The 15,529-nt window shown below is 31.6% G+C and overlaps 1 protein-coding gene across 6 annotated transcripts in view; it reads left to right on the forward strand.

Moving 5' to 3' along the window:
• LOC113515271 (homeotic protein distal-less-like) overlaps window positions 1–15,529 on the forward strand; it is a 134,508-nt gene that overhangs the window by 37,602 nt on the left and 81,377 nt on the right. For all 6 annotated transcript variants that reach the window (XM_052893541.1, XM_052893540.1, XM_052893544.1 and 3 more), the window contains exon 3: window positions 6,663–6,850. In XM_052893541.1, the coding sequence (XP_052749501.1) occupies window positions 6,663–6,850 (188 nt within the window). The remainder of the gene's footprint in view (window positions 1–6,662; window positions 6,851–15,529) is intronic.

The following is a 15,529-nucleotide window of genomic DNA, read 5'->3' on the forward strand; positions in this document are numbered from 1 at the left end:
TAGTTTTTTTATTTATTGTACTTTTATAACGATAACTAAAATAAAATTATACTTTTAAAAATTTTAAATTAAATTGATTAAAAATACTTAAATATAGCGTCAGTAATAGGAGTAAAGTTAACATTTTGCTCCACAAAAAACTGTGAGTACAAAAAAGTTCATAGCAAAATTGTGAAAATCGGTCCCAAATTGAGGACGCAATAGTGTAATGTAGCCATTAATAATTTATGTACTCGTATATATAAAAAGTCGATTATTTCAATTTAAAAACTACTAGCGAAGCGATTTTGAAAAAATTTGTAAGAAGAAATTGTCAAAATTCATTCGTTACATAGGTAACTAACTATATCTTTTTAGAACAGATTAATTTTCTAAATCTGTGTACAACTAGCGGAGTTATGAAAAACAAAAAATGAATTAAATTTAAATTGAATTGAGAACCGCCTTATTTTTTAAATCGGTTAAAAAATGGAAACATCTCCTTTTAGCGAGTCATTAAACAAAATTACGTTAATCACAATAAAAAATTAAACAAACTAAGGATCTATTTGTTTTTTTTTTTTTTTTGGAAGTTGCTTAAAAATTACTGACCCATATTGAAAGAACTTTTGTACGCAACAGTCCCAAAACGAGAGAGAGATCTAAACAAGATACGCTAGGGGTTCCTTAGGCGAAGTGTTGGACACACCCCGTACTATACGTTTTATCACGGAACCCAGTCTCCGCCTTTAAGTGAAGGCTTAACTAAATTCTTCTTAATATATTAGTGAATGGTTTTTTATAACGTTAATGAATATTTTACTAAAAAAAAAAAAACAATTGTACTCGACAACCTATACTGGAGATGTAATTGGTACTTTTGCTCGCTAAGTTTTATTTTCTGTTTTTTTTTTTTATACAACTTAGAATGGCAAACAAGCTGACGGCCCACCTGATGGAAAGTGGTAACCGTCGCCTATAGATATGAGCTATACCATGGTACATAACAGAGTGTACTGTTTCGCCCATGATACCCCCCATGCGTTGCCATAATTTAATGTTTATTATAATAAATTATATATGTATTGATTTATATGACTAATGAAAAGAAATATAATATAGAATATATGTACATTTCTTATATCTACATCTACACTAATATTATAAAGAGGAAAGATCTGTATTTTTGTGTGTATGTTTGTAATGAATAAACTCAAAAACTACTTTGCCGATTTCAAAAATTCTTTCACCATTAGAAAGCTACATTCACCCTAAGTAACATAGGCATATTTCTTGCTAGAAAAGATTAGGGATCCTTATTAAAACTTTAGTAACGTAACTCAAAGTGTAAAAAAATGCTATAAAATATCTTTCGTCGCGTGCGCTGCGGAAACTATTGGTGATAGAACAAAAGTATGTTCTACAATATTGAAGAAAATATCAACAACTACAAAAAAGATACTATATATCAACTATTATCGTTATGTCACAAAAACTTTTTAAAATGTTGTAAAAATGTCCACCCGTGCGATGCCGAGACGGGCCGCTAGGTGCTAATAGTTTAGTAGTAGTGCTAATGGGAAATGTAAACCTCTTTTATCTAAAACTACCTACATTCTAGCAAAATAAATTCATTTATTCAATATTCTGACATTGCCGAAACGTGGTTTTTCAACTAATTTTAAAAAAATAAATAAGGTTCTTATTTCGATTGTATTTCTTTTTTTGTTTGTTACCTCATGTCTCCGTCAGTTCTAAACCGATTTCGAAAATTTTATTTTTATCTGAAACGATAGATATGCTTACAGATTGTTCTCATAGAGATTTTATCAATCATCACTTCAGTAGTTTATTTAGTTAAATTATATAAGTGTAACAATGATAGCTAAATGAATTACTGTTTTTTTTGTACCACTTTGGTGGCAAATAAGCATACGGCCCGTCTGGTGTTAAACGGGTTACGGTTACCATAACGTATTAATAAAAAAATAATTCAACCTTGTATTATACCAAATATAATACAAGGTTGAATTATTTTTGAGAAATATTATTCTAAAATTAACGCGTACGAATTAACCGGCGCTAAAGTTAGTACTAATAAACGCAGGAAAAAACACTGGACATAACTAGTTAAAAAAATAAAAATTTAAAAGTGAAAGTAATTAAAAATTATAATTCGTTTCCCATAAGAACTATTCCGTAATAAAAACCGCGTTATGGGTACATCACTTAGTTTTGTAGTTTTCTTTATTGTGAACCGGCAACGAGCCAGTTTCGCTCACTTGATATGTCCATGTAGACGATCCACAAAAAATCGCCGGCGTGTTCCATTTCGAAGACAAAAACCCAAAAATGTTCGTATCATCTTTCTCTTGTTTTAAATATTTATCCTGCTGTTTCATTTGAGTGAATTAGTACATAAAGTATCCTATGTACTAAATTAGGATATAACCTATCAGTGTGCCAAATTTCATTTAAATCTGTTTAGTAGTTTTTGCGTAAAAAAGTAACAAACATTCATCCATCCATCGTTACAAACTTTCGAATTTATTATATCAATAGGATATACTGCACAGTTTAAAAAAATATTCTAAACTAGCTATATATCTTGGCTTTTTTCGTATCGTGGAATGATATTGAATAACCTTTCCCAAGAAATTAACTATCAAATGCAAAAAGATTTTTTCCAATCCAAATAATAGTTCCATAGATTAATATAGATTATCTTCTAGGATTTTACATATTACTATGCAAAGTCAATTCCTGTCACATTAGGCTCAAATAGTCGAGAAATGGACACAGGGACCCTCTTAAAACATCACCAAAAGTCTAACTACCGTTGCCAACTCGCCTGCTCATAAATAGCCTGCCAAGTCGATCTCCACGCGGTTGTTTTGGAAACTATTATGGTTAATTCTTGTCGAATTCATCACGATGGGTCAACTGATTTGCTTTAATTATCATTCCATTATCATCCATTAAAATATAATACCACTGATAATTCCATCAGTAAGTGATCCATGATGGAATGAAGACGTCAACAATTTCTTTTTGCTAACGACAAAGTTTACTTCCGTGTAGGTCTTTTATTAGCTATATTATGATCAAAGTTTTTTTTTTTTATTAATCAAATATTGAAATTTTACACATTTATTATCTAATAACATCTGAGAAATTTTACAATATATAAACTCTTATTGAAATGTACCCTAAACATAACAGCGACAAAACTGTTCTAACAATCGCTCGTCTGTTCCCGGTGTGGTTTTTAAAAAACCTTTTTGTTGAAGGTGAAGGAAAAGGGTTTTATTGTTTTTGGTGTGTTTTTATTTTGTTTTTTATATATATTTTATACTCGGTTTTTCGGTAGGCGGCTTCGTGTGGGCGGGGTGCGTTTGAGCGCATGCGTGCCGGCGCGACGGACGCTTCACTACGATGATGTTTTCAATTATATTATTAGTTTTAAAATAATATTTTTTTTTATTATATCTACACTAATAATGGAAATTTTGAGAGTTATTGTCTGTATTACGAAACAAATTTTGCTCCAAAAAAAAGCAGCGACATCACTCGTGACGAATTTTTTTTTTATGACAAAAGAGGCCAACGAACGAAAAGTTTACCTGATTATGATATATGTATATATTTCGTGTTTTAAAATATAATGCATCAACAAACGACGAGATTTCTACATGTAAATTACATGTCTTTAAATTTTGATTAATAATGATAAACAAATTTGTTTAAAAGTAATTTTTAAAAATCATTTCCCTTTAGGCTTCATTATCAGACTCTGTCCACAATATGGAATTACAGTTTTTATTCGAATAAATCAATCAAGCCCAAGTATGACGAATTTATCATACGTAGTTCATGAATCTTCATCGTCGGACAAGCTCGATGATGCCATAATATTGTAATGTCTTAAGTTTCATAAGTATAGTAAGACTGCAAATTTTGAATGGAAATACTAAAGTACAGCAAGTTAAATAAAAACTTGTAAAGGAATGCACAAAAAATTGTAAATATGTTTATAAATGACGGAGTTATGAAGTGATAAATATAAAAATAATACAATCGAATTGAGAACCTCCTTGTTTTTTAAAATCGGTTGAAAAAAATATATAAAATAGTCGTAAGAATATCATTTAATTAACAAAGATGGTTCCATGTCTATTGCGACATTTTTTGGCTGTAATAAAAATGAAACATATATTTGTTTTTAAATTATAACAAAATATATATTACAAATGTATCGATTAATGGACACGGGTACATCCCTATTATCGATAAGGGAATCACGACATCACTACCGTCCGGGGGTGTGTCTGTACCTCGGGGCCCGCTGCATTGTTTTGTCCGTCTGTTTGACGGACGTACACACATATATATGTATAATAGATATAAAATTTTGTATTGAAGACATGGGAATATTTTTGGTGGGTAAATCTTATATTCGTTCATTACGTTTGTTTTAATAAATTATTCTATACTAGCCATGCATACGGCTTCGTCCACGTGGCTAAGATAAAAATCAGCCTACGTCCATCTCCATTCCAAATAATACATTTATGCTAAATTTCATGATGTTTTGTTAAACCGTAAAATCGCAAATAGTAGAAGAAACAAATCTAAGCGATATCCAATAGAAAAAGATTCTTAATTCGTCCTTATATTTTTATCATCGATAGAGTTTACTATTGTTGATGCATATTAATTTCATGTCAAATAAAACTGTATATTTTCTCAATTCTCCTTTTAAACGGACAATTCCGAGATTTAAATTAAAATATCTTAATCTACGGTGTCTACAAAACATTTTTCACTATTGCACGTATCATTGAGCAAAATGTACTTCTGTTTTACCATATTTCAAAGAAAACGCTGTAAAGGTGTAATAAAGTAATTCAATGATTCAATTTGCATTCTGATTACTTAATAACTGTATTTAAACCATAGACAATTGCATCGATTAGTCCCCACATTGATAGCAATATAAACGGCTGCAATACAACACTTTTGCTATGCACATGTTAGAACTGAGAAAAAAAAAACAAGATAGAGCAGATAGTGTTATAAATTATCCAACAGATTTATAGCCGTATCCGTTTCGTAAATTAAAAATAGAGAACTGGGAATTTCAAAATGATAATAGCATCTAGAAATGGAAACTCCAGCCGTCCCGTATGTTATGATGCATCTAGATATGCATAACAGTTTGCCAAGCGAACCTCATATATCAAACCACTCATAGGGACATTAAACATTCTGTACCGCGTACTACTCGCCATTACCATCGTTACGGATACGAAATGCATGTGAAATTCAAATAAAATTCGAATCGAAACTTAATAGCGCAAGTAACACTGGGTGCCGAAAATACCGATGCGTGTACGAACCCATTTATACATTATCTGTGGCAATAAATCAAAAATTACGAGAGTCCACCACGTGAAAAAATTACACAATATTTTTTAAAATACCTACACAGCGTTCCAAATATTAAATTTTAAAGAGATCAAAAAGCGTTCGAGATTTGAATATTCCGAGTTGCGTATCGACAAGACGCATTCTTACCGCCAAAAAGCTGGGTGTCGGGTTGTTGGTCTTGCGGCGATCCGATGGGGCGATATAAAGCCAGTAATTACAAGTTACCACTGACTATTATCAAGTAGCGACTGGCTTTCATATATTTTACAAAATGGATGGCGAACATTCACGGGGCATCGTATGGCTTGAATATTTATATTGTAGATTTATTGCGCTGTTTTGTGTGTGTTGATTTACGGAGGGGGTGTGCGCCGGCTGAATGTTTTAGGTTCTGTTATAGATTTGGAATTTTGACGTGAACTAGTTAGTCTAATATCAATATTTTACTCTGTAATATAATAAAAATGTGTATTTTGCTCCACAAAAAGCAGTAGCTGCTTCAATCACAACAAAATACAACAATGGGGAGGGGTGAAGAACATTCATAGTAACTTAATAGGTCTAGCTACTTTATTGCTAATATTATACCCATTAGTTTGACCTCTACGAGGTTCTCCCTGGAAAAAATCGTGATTAATTAATTAAGAACCACGACAGCCTTACTCTCACTGGTGCCCCGCCAATGTATAGTATCATAAGTTCCAGTATCATCTATTAAAAAAAAATTACAACAATATATTTCGTCGACACATTAGATTGAAATTAATTCATAAATCTTTAATTGATATGTGTGTAAATATAAGTGGTCAGTATTCACTGATAAATTTGTTGAAAATATAATTTGGCTTAAAGGTCTTACAATCAAGTCAAAAAGACTTAAAAAAAAATGAATTTTGAATCTGGAATCATGAATAAAAGCAAGTACTACTAATATACCTAAAACCAAAAAGAAAAGTTTCTTAATATTGAAATTAATACAAAAATAATTGAATATAATTTTACTTGAATGTACTTTCAATAATAAAAAAAAGGATTTTAAAATCGATCCATAATTAACGGAGAAATCAGTGCACATACGATTTTTTTTTAAATCTGTTAAAAAAACATACCTTACATAGATAAAGTATGTACAAATCTCTAATAAAATTCTCCAAATAAAGTGTATATCTAGTTAATATCAATTTGTTTCCGCCTACCCTAATGGGAGACAGGCGTGACAGATATGTATGTATGTATGTATCAATTTGTTTCAGAGAAATGCGGTCTTTCCGACGACCCAGGTCTTCGGGTGAATGGCAAAGGAAAGAAAATGAGGAAACCCAGGACGATATACTCCAGTCTTCAGCTCCAGCAGTTGAATAGAAGGTTTCAAAGGACGCAGTACCTCGCCCTTCCCGAAAGGGCGGAACTAGCCGCGAGTTTAGGTTTAACTCAAACGCAGGTTAGTGACTTATTTTTTTTTTAATTTTACGGCTTTGAATACCTAACATTTATTTATTTAACCTTTTTATCTTCTTGAAATTATAAAATCCTTTATCTAAAAGAGTACAAAAGATTTTTTTTTCTAGTTTGACAGTTTATTGTCTATGGTGTTATTTTTATACTAATCTATGGTTGTGGCGCAAGATTTCATTTTAATTAATGATTATATTTTTCTATTATATCTAATGATACAATATACCGTTTACTATCAGACGCACTGTATGATTGTGTGTACCTTTGTCGTATAAAAAATATACATCTTAGATATTTTAGAAAATAATAGAAATATATTCATAAACATAAACAGCTCCAGAGATGGTACCAACTGATGTACCAAATTCAACCAATACCCATTGTATCCCATTGATCCTAGTCCTGAGGAGTAACGTACTATGCTTTAATTCTTAGATTGATGGAAGTAACCTCTATCCCTATCCGTGTTCTACCAAATAATAATGTTTGCATAGCAGTATATGATTTAAGTTGAAGTCAGTTTGAAATTACATGATATGAGATTGAAGACATAGCACTTCTTCAAGATTGGGGTCTGTGGAGTATATTAGATATTTGAGTATATTCGGTCGATAATAACCTTAACTGGTTCTGTCATCTTCAATAGGTTAGTACCTACGAATGCAGCAATTTTTGTATAGTCTCTCTCTGGTTTTAACACTTAAGTACGAAAAATTCATCTGTAAATTGTTCTTTACTCTTTGAGTTATTTATCCGAGGCAAATAGTGTCAAATTTTGTATATTACGTCTATTGGTGAAAATCTATAAGTGACTTCATTTTTGTTATCTTGTTAGTTTTTCTTTTACAAATAAATAAATAAAGTTCACTTATTGACTACAAATTGTCAAACTAAACGTAATATAAAAATAAAACTTATATCATCTAAAATAGAACATTTTTATTTTCTTTTACACCGAAGTTAGAAAAAAAAACGCTGCCATAGACAATACTTATCGGCACATAGTAATTATGTCACAACCTTATAATTACACCGTATGTGTGTACGTTCGACTTATTTTTTATCTACAAATCACTGTCCACTTAAAAATAGACTTTAAACGATAGACGTTAAGAGAAATATTTAAATAAGTAAACACATTTTTTCTTTTGTTACCTACACGTAGATTACAGAACATATAATTAAAAGGCAAGACTTTTTTAATATCGGTCGCAGATAGTGCACTATCGTTTCGTACCCAGTAATTATCCGACTACAGGCTAGACGTAGATATTATATATATTATAAAATAAAAAACATACCTACTTAACTAATTAATTATCAATTGTGATAGCAAATATTGTATTGTATCCATAAATTTCATGGAAAAGTAAATAAAAAAATAACAAACATTGTTTAAAAGTTTTGAAATTTATTTTTGCGAATTTTGCTAGGTAAATAAAACTGTTTGGCAAAATACCCCAATATCGGGGCGAATGCCTCTAAAAAAGAAAAAAGCCGTATGTTTTTTTTTTTTATTTATATCATTTCTATCCTTGCTATTACAGAATATCAATCAATAACAAATTTCCCGCGTAAATTCTTCATTCCTACTCTATGACAATATTATATTTTTCTAAGCGACCAGTGCGGCAACATGTTCGGAAACGATGCATCGATTCGATTTGATTCGTATCAGATTGATTCGTTATGTGTCACCGTGCAGAATGAATAATCGTCATCGTACATCGAATGAAGTGCATCCGTGGGATGGCGTTGATTATAGAAAGCGTAGAGGCGGCTATGGCGAAATAGTGTAAACATTTATGAATGTGATTAGGAAATTTTTGTGACCATATATGATGTTTTATATAAATGTAGACAGTTTTTACAATAGGAATGTTAATAAACGTTGGTTTATTTGGAGAATTAGACAAGTATCATTCTTCCTTTTAAGAACTGCTATATTGTATTTTTTATGCAACTTAAAATGAAACAAGTTGACGGCCCACCTGATAGAAATTGATAATCCTCACCTATAGATCTATAGATAAATAATACCATGAACTTAACAATGTATACTGTGTTGTCCATAATATCCTTCATACATTGCCATTCCTGACTAAGGTGTTATGCCTTTGTACCATATAATTTAATTGCCCTTCAAATATAAACATAGCTATATAAATACAACTGCTTTACTACAAAAATACGAATGGGACATATGTAACCAAACAAATGGCTTTTGTAGAAAGTCTTCCTCTGATCATATAAAGTTAAAATATATATGTATTTGATTTTATTACTGCTTTTTCATATTGTATGAGCCAAAATCGGCCTATCTGTAGTTTGTTACATTAGTACCGTTGTACTATGCATTTCTATTTGATGGCCTCCGCATCATAATGGTAGGGACACTGCTTTACATAAGAAGGCCTCGAATTTCGGTGCGGCGAATTTGAGAGACGAACTTTTCAAAATTTGGGTTTCCTAGGTATGCCTTCACAATTCTGTTAATACAGAATATCTTAAATTGAAGACTTAACACGATCGGTGTGATTGTACTATATATTACATTATGTGTTTATACTATATGTCAAAAAACTAATATATAAAAAATAATTTTAACTAGCATCGGTGACAGTTGGCAAAGTTCAAGACTGGACTTAAAATTTGTTACATGAACAAAGTCACGGTTATCATCTGGAAAATTTATAAATACTCATTGACTTTCTACAATTTGAGAAGCGACTTTGTGTTCTAGTGTATTAAATTTACGGTTGCAGAAAAAATATTATTATAAAAAAAAAATACACGTACTCTCTAAATATTCATAAGACTGGACACGGTAACGGTACAAAAAGCAAGGCCGAGTTAATTTTATTATAATTTAATATTTCTCAGTTATTGTCTGTACGGCGCACTTTGATGAACCCGCGCCGATATCTGTAGGTAGCTAGTGACTACAACGCGTGAATGATTTTTCTTTGTCGATGTTTTTTTCATTTATCGATTAGTATAGAGATTTTGCTCAACACTGCCTTCTTAAATGAATTTTACTTCGCAAAAATTTATCCTTCTTCAAAATATTATATCTATTTGCCGCACACAGAGTAGTTCATTGAATTATTACTAATAAGATATTTGTTAATGATGAAGTTAAAATTGTTAATTGACATATTAACAAAATTAGTAATTGCCCTCAAAAGTCCCTAATAGTTCAAAAACTGACTCTTAGCAGTTTTTCAAAATCTGTACTTTTGTATTTACTTATGCAACTCTTAAACTACTTTGAAGGCAGCTATTCTTATAAGAGTGTCGTCCTCTAGTGTCAAGGGTTTTTAGACTGCCTTCGTAATATATAGAAAAGGGGTCCGGCCCAAGTTTTTCACCTAACCCTCTATTGGAGGGTTTGGAAAATTTTATTGATTGACACAGCGACGTAGCTTACCGGCCTATGGTTTTACATATGCTCCAAGTTCATGTCTTAAAGGAATTATTGGGAGGAATGGGATAGTTAGTGAAGAGGTCTAACAGCCCCATGTAGCAGTATATCCTATCAGATCGACCTTCACGTGGCTCCCTCTGGAAACCACTGTGGTCAGTTCTTGTTGTATAAGTCACAATGGACCAACTGACCTGCTTCATTGTCATCTATCATTTCTCACTTGTATCTCATCAGTTTGTATCGATAGCGCAGATGGGGTTGCCATTTTATTTTCACCCTTTAAAAAAGGAACTTCCAAAGCACAAACAAAGAAACAATTATTTTAAAAGAATCCAAACATAATCAATTATAAATCCTTGAACTGCCTTATCCGACTGAGTGGTCACTGTTCTATAAATCTTCTTTGAGATTATAAATGTTCATATAAATTGATAACATTACAGTTTATGCATCAATAATAAGAAAGTAAAAACTAAACTGCATAGAAAATTAATTAGTAACTAATAGTGATGTCCTATCGATAACATAGATATCCACTACCAATCACAATTATTATTACAACTCTACCATCGATAGTGTGATTCGAAAAACGGAACAACTATATTGCTATCTCTGTCTAACAAAAACGGACAATAAACGTCAGATGTGTACCTAGAACTTCATTAGAGTCGAAACACAGGAGCTATTCAATTTTGGGTCCTATTATAAGCGTATTAAGGAGTAAATTTACTGTAGATCCGCATCCATGGTTTTTGCGATAGATAATAAATCAAGGCATTTGTCTTTAGGTGCTGCTTACGAGCTATTGTTTTCCTCATTCCATGATTGCGTTTTCTTTAAGTTGTTTGTTTTTTTTTACTATTCCCGGAGATTAAGCTTATAAAGGTCAGATACTTTCATTTAAAAAGGATTAAAGAAGATGATTTTCGATTCACCTGTATATTCCTTATTTATAATGTTACGAAATTTTTTCGCTAATTCGGATAACTGATTTTAATAATTCTTTTTGCAATTGATATTCTAAGTAATACATTACAAAAATAAGTATAGAATTTATTACTCATAGGTACGCCTTTATTTTTTTATTAATTTAATTTTTATTTCACTCATTAATTTCGCCTTTTGGTAAATTATTCTCATTTGATCAATAATTGAGAATAATCTTTATTCAAATATGCTTTTTTACAAATTTATAATTCAACTCGTGGGTTCGAATTTGCTAAGAAGTTTTTAATTTATTTGTATACAAAATAATTTTGGTAAATAGTAATTAAAAATCATTATAATCATTATTATTCACAACAAAAAGTATTAATAGAATATATATACTTTAGAACAAGTTTCCGAGTACCTATATCGTCCCATCACGCTGGACTAGTGCGTACCAAATCTATTCGATGACAGCTATTCGATACAAAACTCGTCCCTATCGATTAACCGTGTCATTCCCACAAAACCACGAAATCAGTAACGCCTCTTTCGTTTCGTAATTAAATGAAGCCTAATCAATAACGCTGACCAAAATATTAACCATATACTAATCGACTGTTTCTCCAAGAATTTTATTTTATCATATTTCTTAGAAAATACAGTGAATGTATAGTGAAGACATGCAAAGATTTAATTTGCATTCTAAACTATGTACTAGTTGTGATAATCTGTATTTACACCATAGACAAGTAATATTCTTCCTAAAATAAATAGAGACTTCAATTGTAAAAATATAAATATAAGATTAAACGGGAATAAAATCTACCATTATAAATTTTTCGGGTATGTTAGGCTTTTACCTTGCCAATTCTGAATTAATCTTTTTGCAGTCGATAGGGTTTAGTTCCGTGTTAGACCCATATTATTTTTTTGCTTCTAAAGTCACTGTTTTTTTACGAACCAAAATATTATATATTGAAATATTCTCAATCTGATGTGTCTCTGAAATATTTCATCATTTATTAATGTGTTTTATTATAATTGAAAACGCCATTTGCGAGACAAAATGTACTAGTCATATATTAGACAATGTAAACAAACGTTCAAGCACCTACTTTATCTGTGGATCAAGGTGCTTTGGTTCATAACTTCAAAGACCATAGACAAATAATAAATAGCATAAAATTAAAAAACCAAACGCCAGTGTTACTGGCCAGTCGAAAAACTGAATCGTCGCCGAGACAGAACGAAATTATGATGGATGGCTCGCCAACGGAATCCGAATTACTGCATTGCTGTGTGACGAATCGAACAAATATATTATATATGGAAGCTACTGTGTTGGAATTAAAAATAAGTGGGTTTCCAATTGTTCTGAGCTTTGATTTCGAGCTTCATCATTAGATGTATAAAAACAATTTATCATTTTTTTCGATGGATGTAGATTAGATTATTATAGTACCTATGCTGGTGATAATTTAGCTTTGTTTTGTTTTAATAGACGTGTTAATAGCTTTGGTGGTTATTTTCGTGTCTCTATAAAGTATTAGAAGCAAAGTTTTCAAGTTTGAATATACATTAATCTGTACAGGTCACGGTAGACTATATGAACAAGACCATAGACTATAAATCTTCTTTTTTTTTACGTAAAATTGTGAGCGCGCAAGTTATGTTGTAATAAAATCATGCCATAGATTAAAGATATTTTTTTTTATATTTATGTTCACTTTTACGATGTCCAAATCGAGGAATGGGCAGCAACGTCCCTCTTAAAACATCAACAAAGCCTAACTGCAGTTGCCAACTCGCGTGCCAAGCGTGGCAACTTTGGCAACACCTCCGTAATGGGGAGGTCTATGTTCAGCAGTGGACAGTAAACGGCTGATATGATGATGTTGATGGTATATATAGACATCAGGTAAGGATAGTTATGATTTTTCTTCAAATTATGCTCAAATTGATGCCACTTTCTTGTTATTCAATTTTATGTTAAAAATAAATAAATAAATAATCATAGTTAATCATAGTCGACATTTTTTTAAAGAGGCAGAAATATTTAAAATGAAAATTAATTAATTCTAATGCAAAAAAATGGGTAAGGCATACAATTAGAGGTAGAGAAAAATAGAGTAAAATGATAATGTTTTGGTACATAAAAGACAAAAAAAGAGAGAAAGACCACACAGAAGATGGATAGATGACGTTAGGGCTGAAGCAGGTAGAATTTGGACAAGAATCGCTAGCTAGCAATAGAGAACATTGGAGACTATTGGAAGACTAACAAGCAAACAGACGACAGCAAATAAATAAATAATAAGTTGTTATAAAAAAAATCTTTGTCTGAATAAAGGCTTATATTATTATTATTATTGTAAGAATCCTATACACCAGTTCTCCACTGTACCATGTGGTACATGGTATTAGTACATTTATGTGCTAATGTATATAACATAAAGGAGTTTAAACCAATAATACCAAGCGGCAGACAACGGAAAACGCTAGTCACCATCTCGAATGTTAAGAAAGATGACTTTCGAATTTTGAAATCACGACCGTGATTGGCTGTCAAACCCCACCCGTCAACCAATAGGGGCTCGTCAAATGTCATGACTTGCGGTTATAGACAATTGTCGTGAAAAAAACAAGCGGGATAATAAAAAAAATCGGCTTCCGTTAAAGTGGCAGCTTCTGACGTTTTGTTCGCGCGGCGTACGGCCTTTGTGAATCATTGACGGCCGTCAGTGTTGACTTTTTATCATTGTCTCAAACGACCCGACGTTTTGGTGTTTCAGCTCTTGAAAGTTGTCAAATGGATTTTTCCGTTGTATCTGTCAAACGATTCTTTGTTGAATTGAAACTACTTAGAGTAGAAACTTCGCAATACCCTTGTATCGTAAAAAATATTGAAGAAATATGTATGTATTTTACTGATCTTGTGGACCTGGCATAGAATAGGCTACCCCTTTCTTTCCCGTGGGTGTTGTAAGAGGCGACTAATGGAGGGCAAAGGATGGCCAGCAGCATCTCTCTTAAAATATTTCAATAGCCAAACTGCGGTTGCCAATCCGCCTGCCAAGCGTGACAATTACTGCCAAAACCGCGCCAAGGGGGAGGTTTATGTTCAACAGTGGACAGTTAAAGGTTGATATAATGATGATATGTATTTTTAAACATTTCTAATTAGCATTCTAAATTCAAACATTATAAATGTTTAATTTACTTCTAAGTTCAAATATTTAAACATTTCAATTTAGAACATTTAATCGTATGTCTCTAAGTATATTTTGTACTGAGTATAAACAATTTATTGAGACATTAAATATAGCTACAACATGAGAATAAACCCCATCGATTCTAAAAAGAAACGTCACAATCAGTTCAGAATTTGTAACATACAAAATAAAAAAATACAAACAAATTACATAAAAACCTCCTCATTTTCAATATTGCTTAATTAGAAAAAATCATCCAATGCCTAAATCAAACCGTAAATCACGAATAACCAAAACCTAATAAATAGTGTAATTTGTACTTTGTAATTAACTATCAAAAATCTATACCGTTAAGTTTCCCAAAAACAGGGCCAAGTCCATAAACAAACATGAAAAGCCAATTGGAAAATTGTCACCAATTGTTAACAATTAAATTCAATTTATAAGTTACCATCAAACCAATTATTTGGATAAAGATACCACGGGGCTGACAATTATTGGCAATTTGTAAAGAATTCGGGTCGAATTCATTCTAGTTTAGTCACCCAATGTGATAGATAAAGTACCTAAGGGTAATAAAAACTTAAAAATTTCAATTAGGTACTAGTCGTACATAAGACATCTTAACTCACGCAATTCTAACTTCAGCTATCAAACAGTCAAGAATTATACGTTAAAGATTTTGGATGTTCACATTCATTCATAGCTTTTGCTCCGTAAAATACATTTTGCTACGCAAAAAAGGTATTCATTCGTTACTGTTCTTATTTTAAAATTAATAAAACGCACTAATAAAGAATAAGGTGTTTCATACAGACATTAGATTTAAAATATTTTAATGGGCGACACAGTATACTGTATTATGTCCGTGATGCTGTTCATGTTTATAGGGGACGGTTACCACTTTCCATCAGGTGGGCCGTCAGCTTGTTGGCCATTCTAAGTTGCATAAAAAAAGAATAGAATGTGTAATCGTGTATTTACAAGGTGACGTTATTGAAGTTCAGAGTTACGCAAGATAAATTCCGTCTTCCCGTAAATAAGCATCAGAACTGAAGTAAACCACATCGATTATAACAATTAAGATTGTATTCCA

This window comes from Galleria mellonella, unplaced genomic scaffold (assembly GCF_026898425.1).
Source record: "Galleria mellonella isolate WM207_F2 unplaced genomic scaffold, CSIRO_AGI_GalMel_v1 utg1789, whole genome shotgun sequence".
NCBI lineage: Eukaryota > Metazoa > Arthropoda > Insecta > Lepidoptera > Pyralidae > Galleria > Galleria mellonella.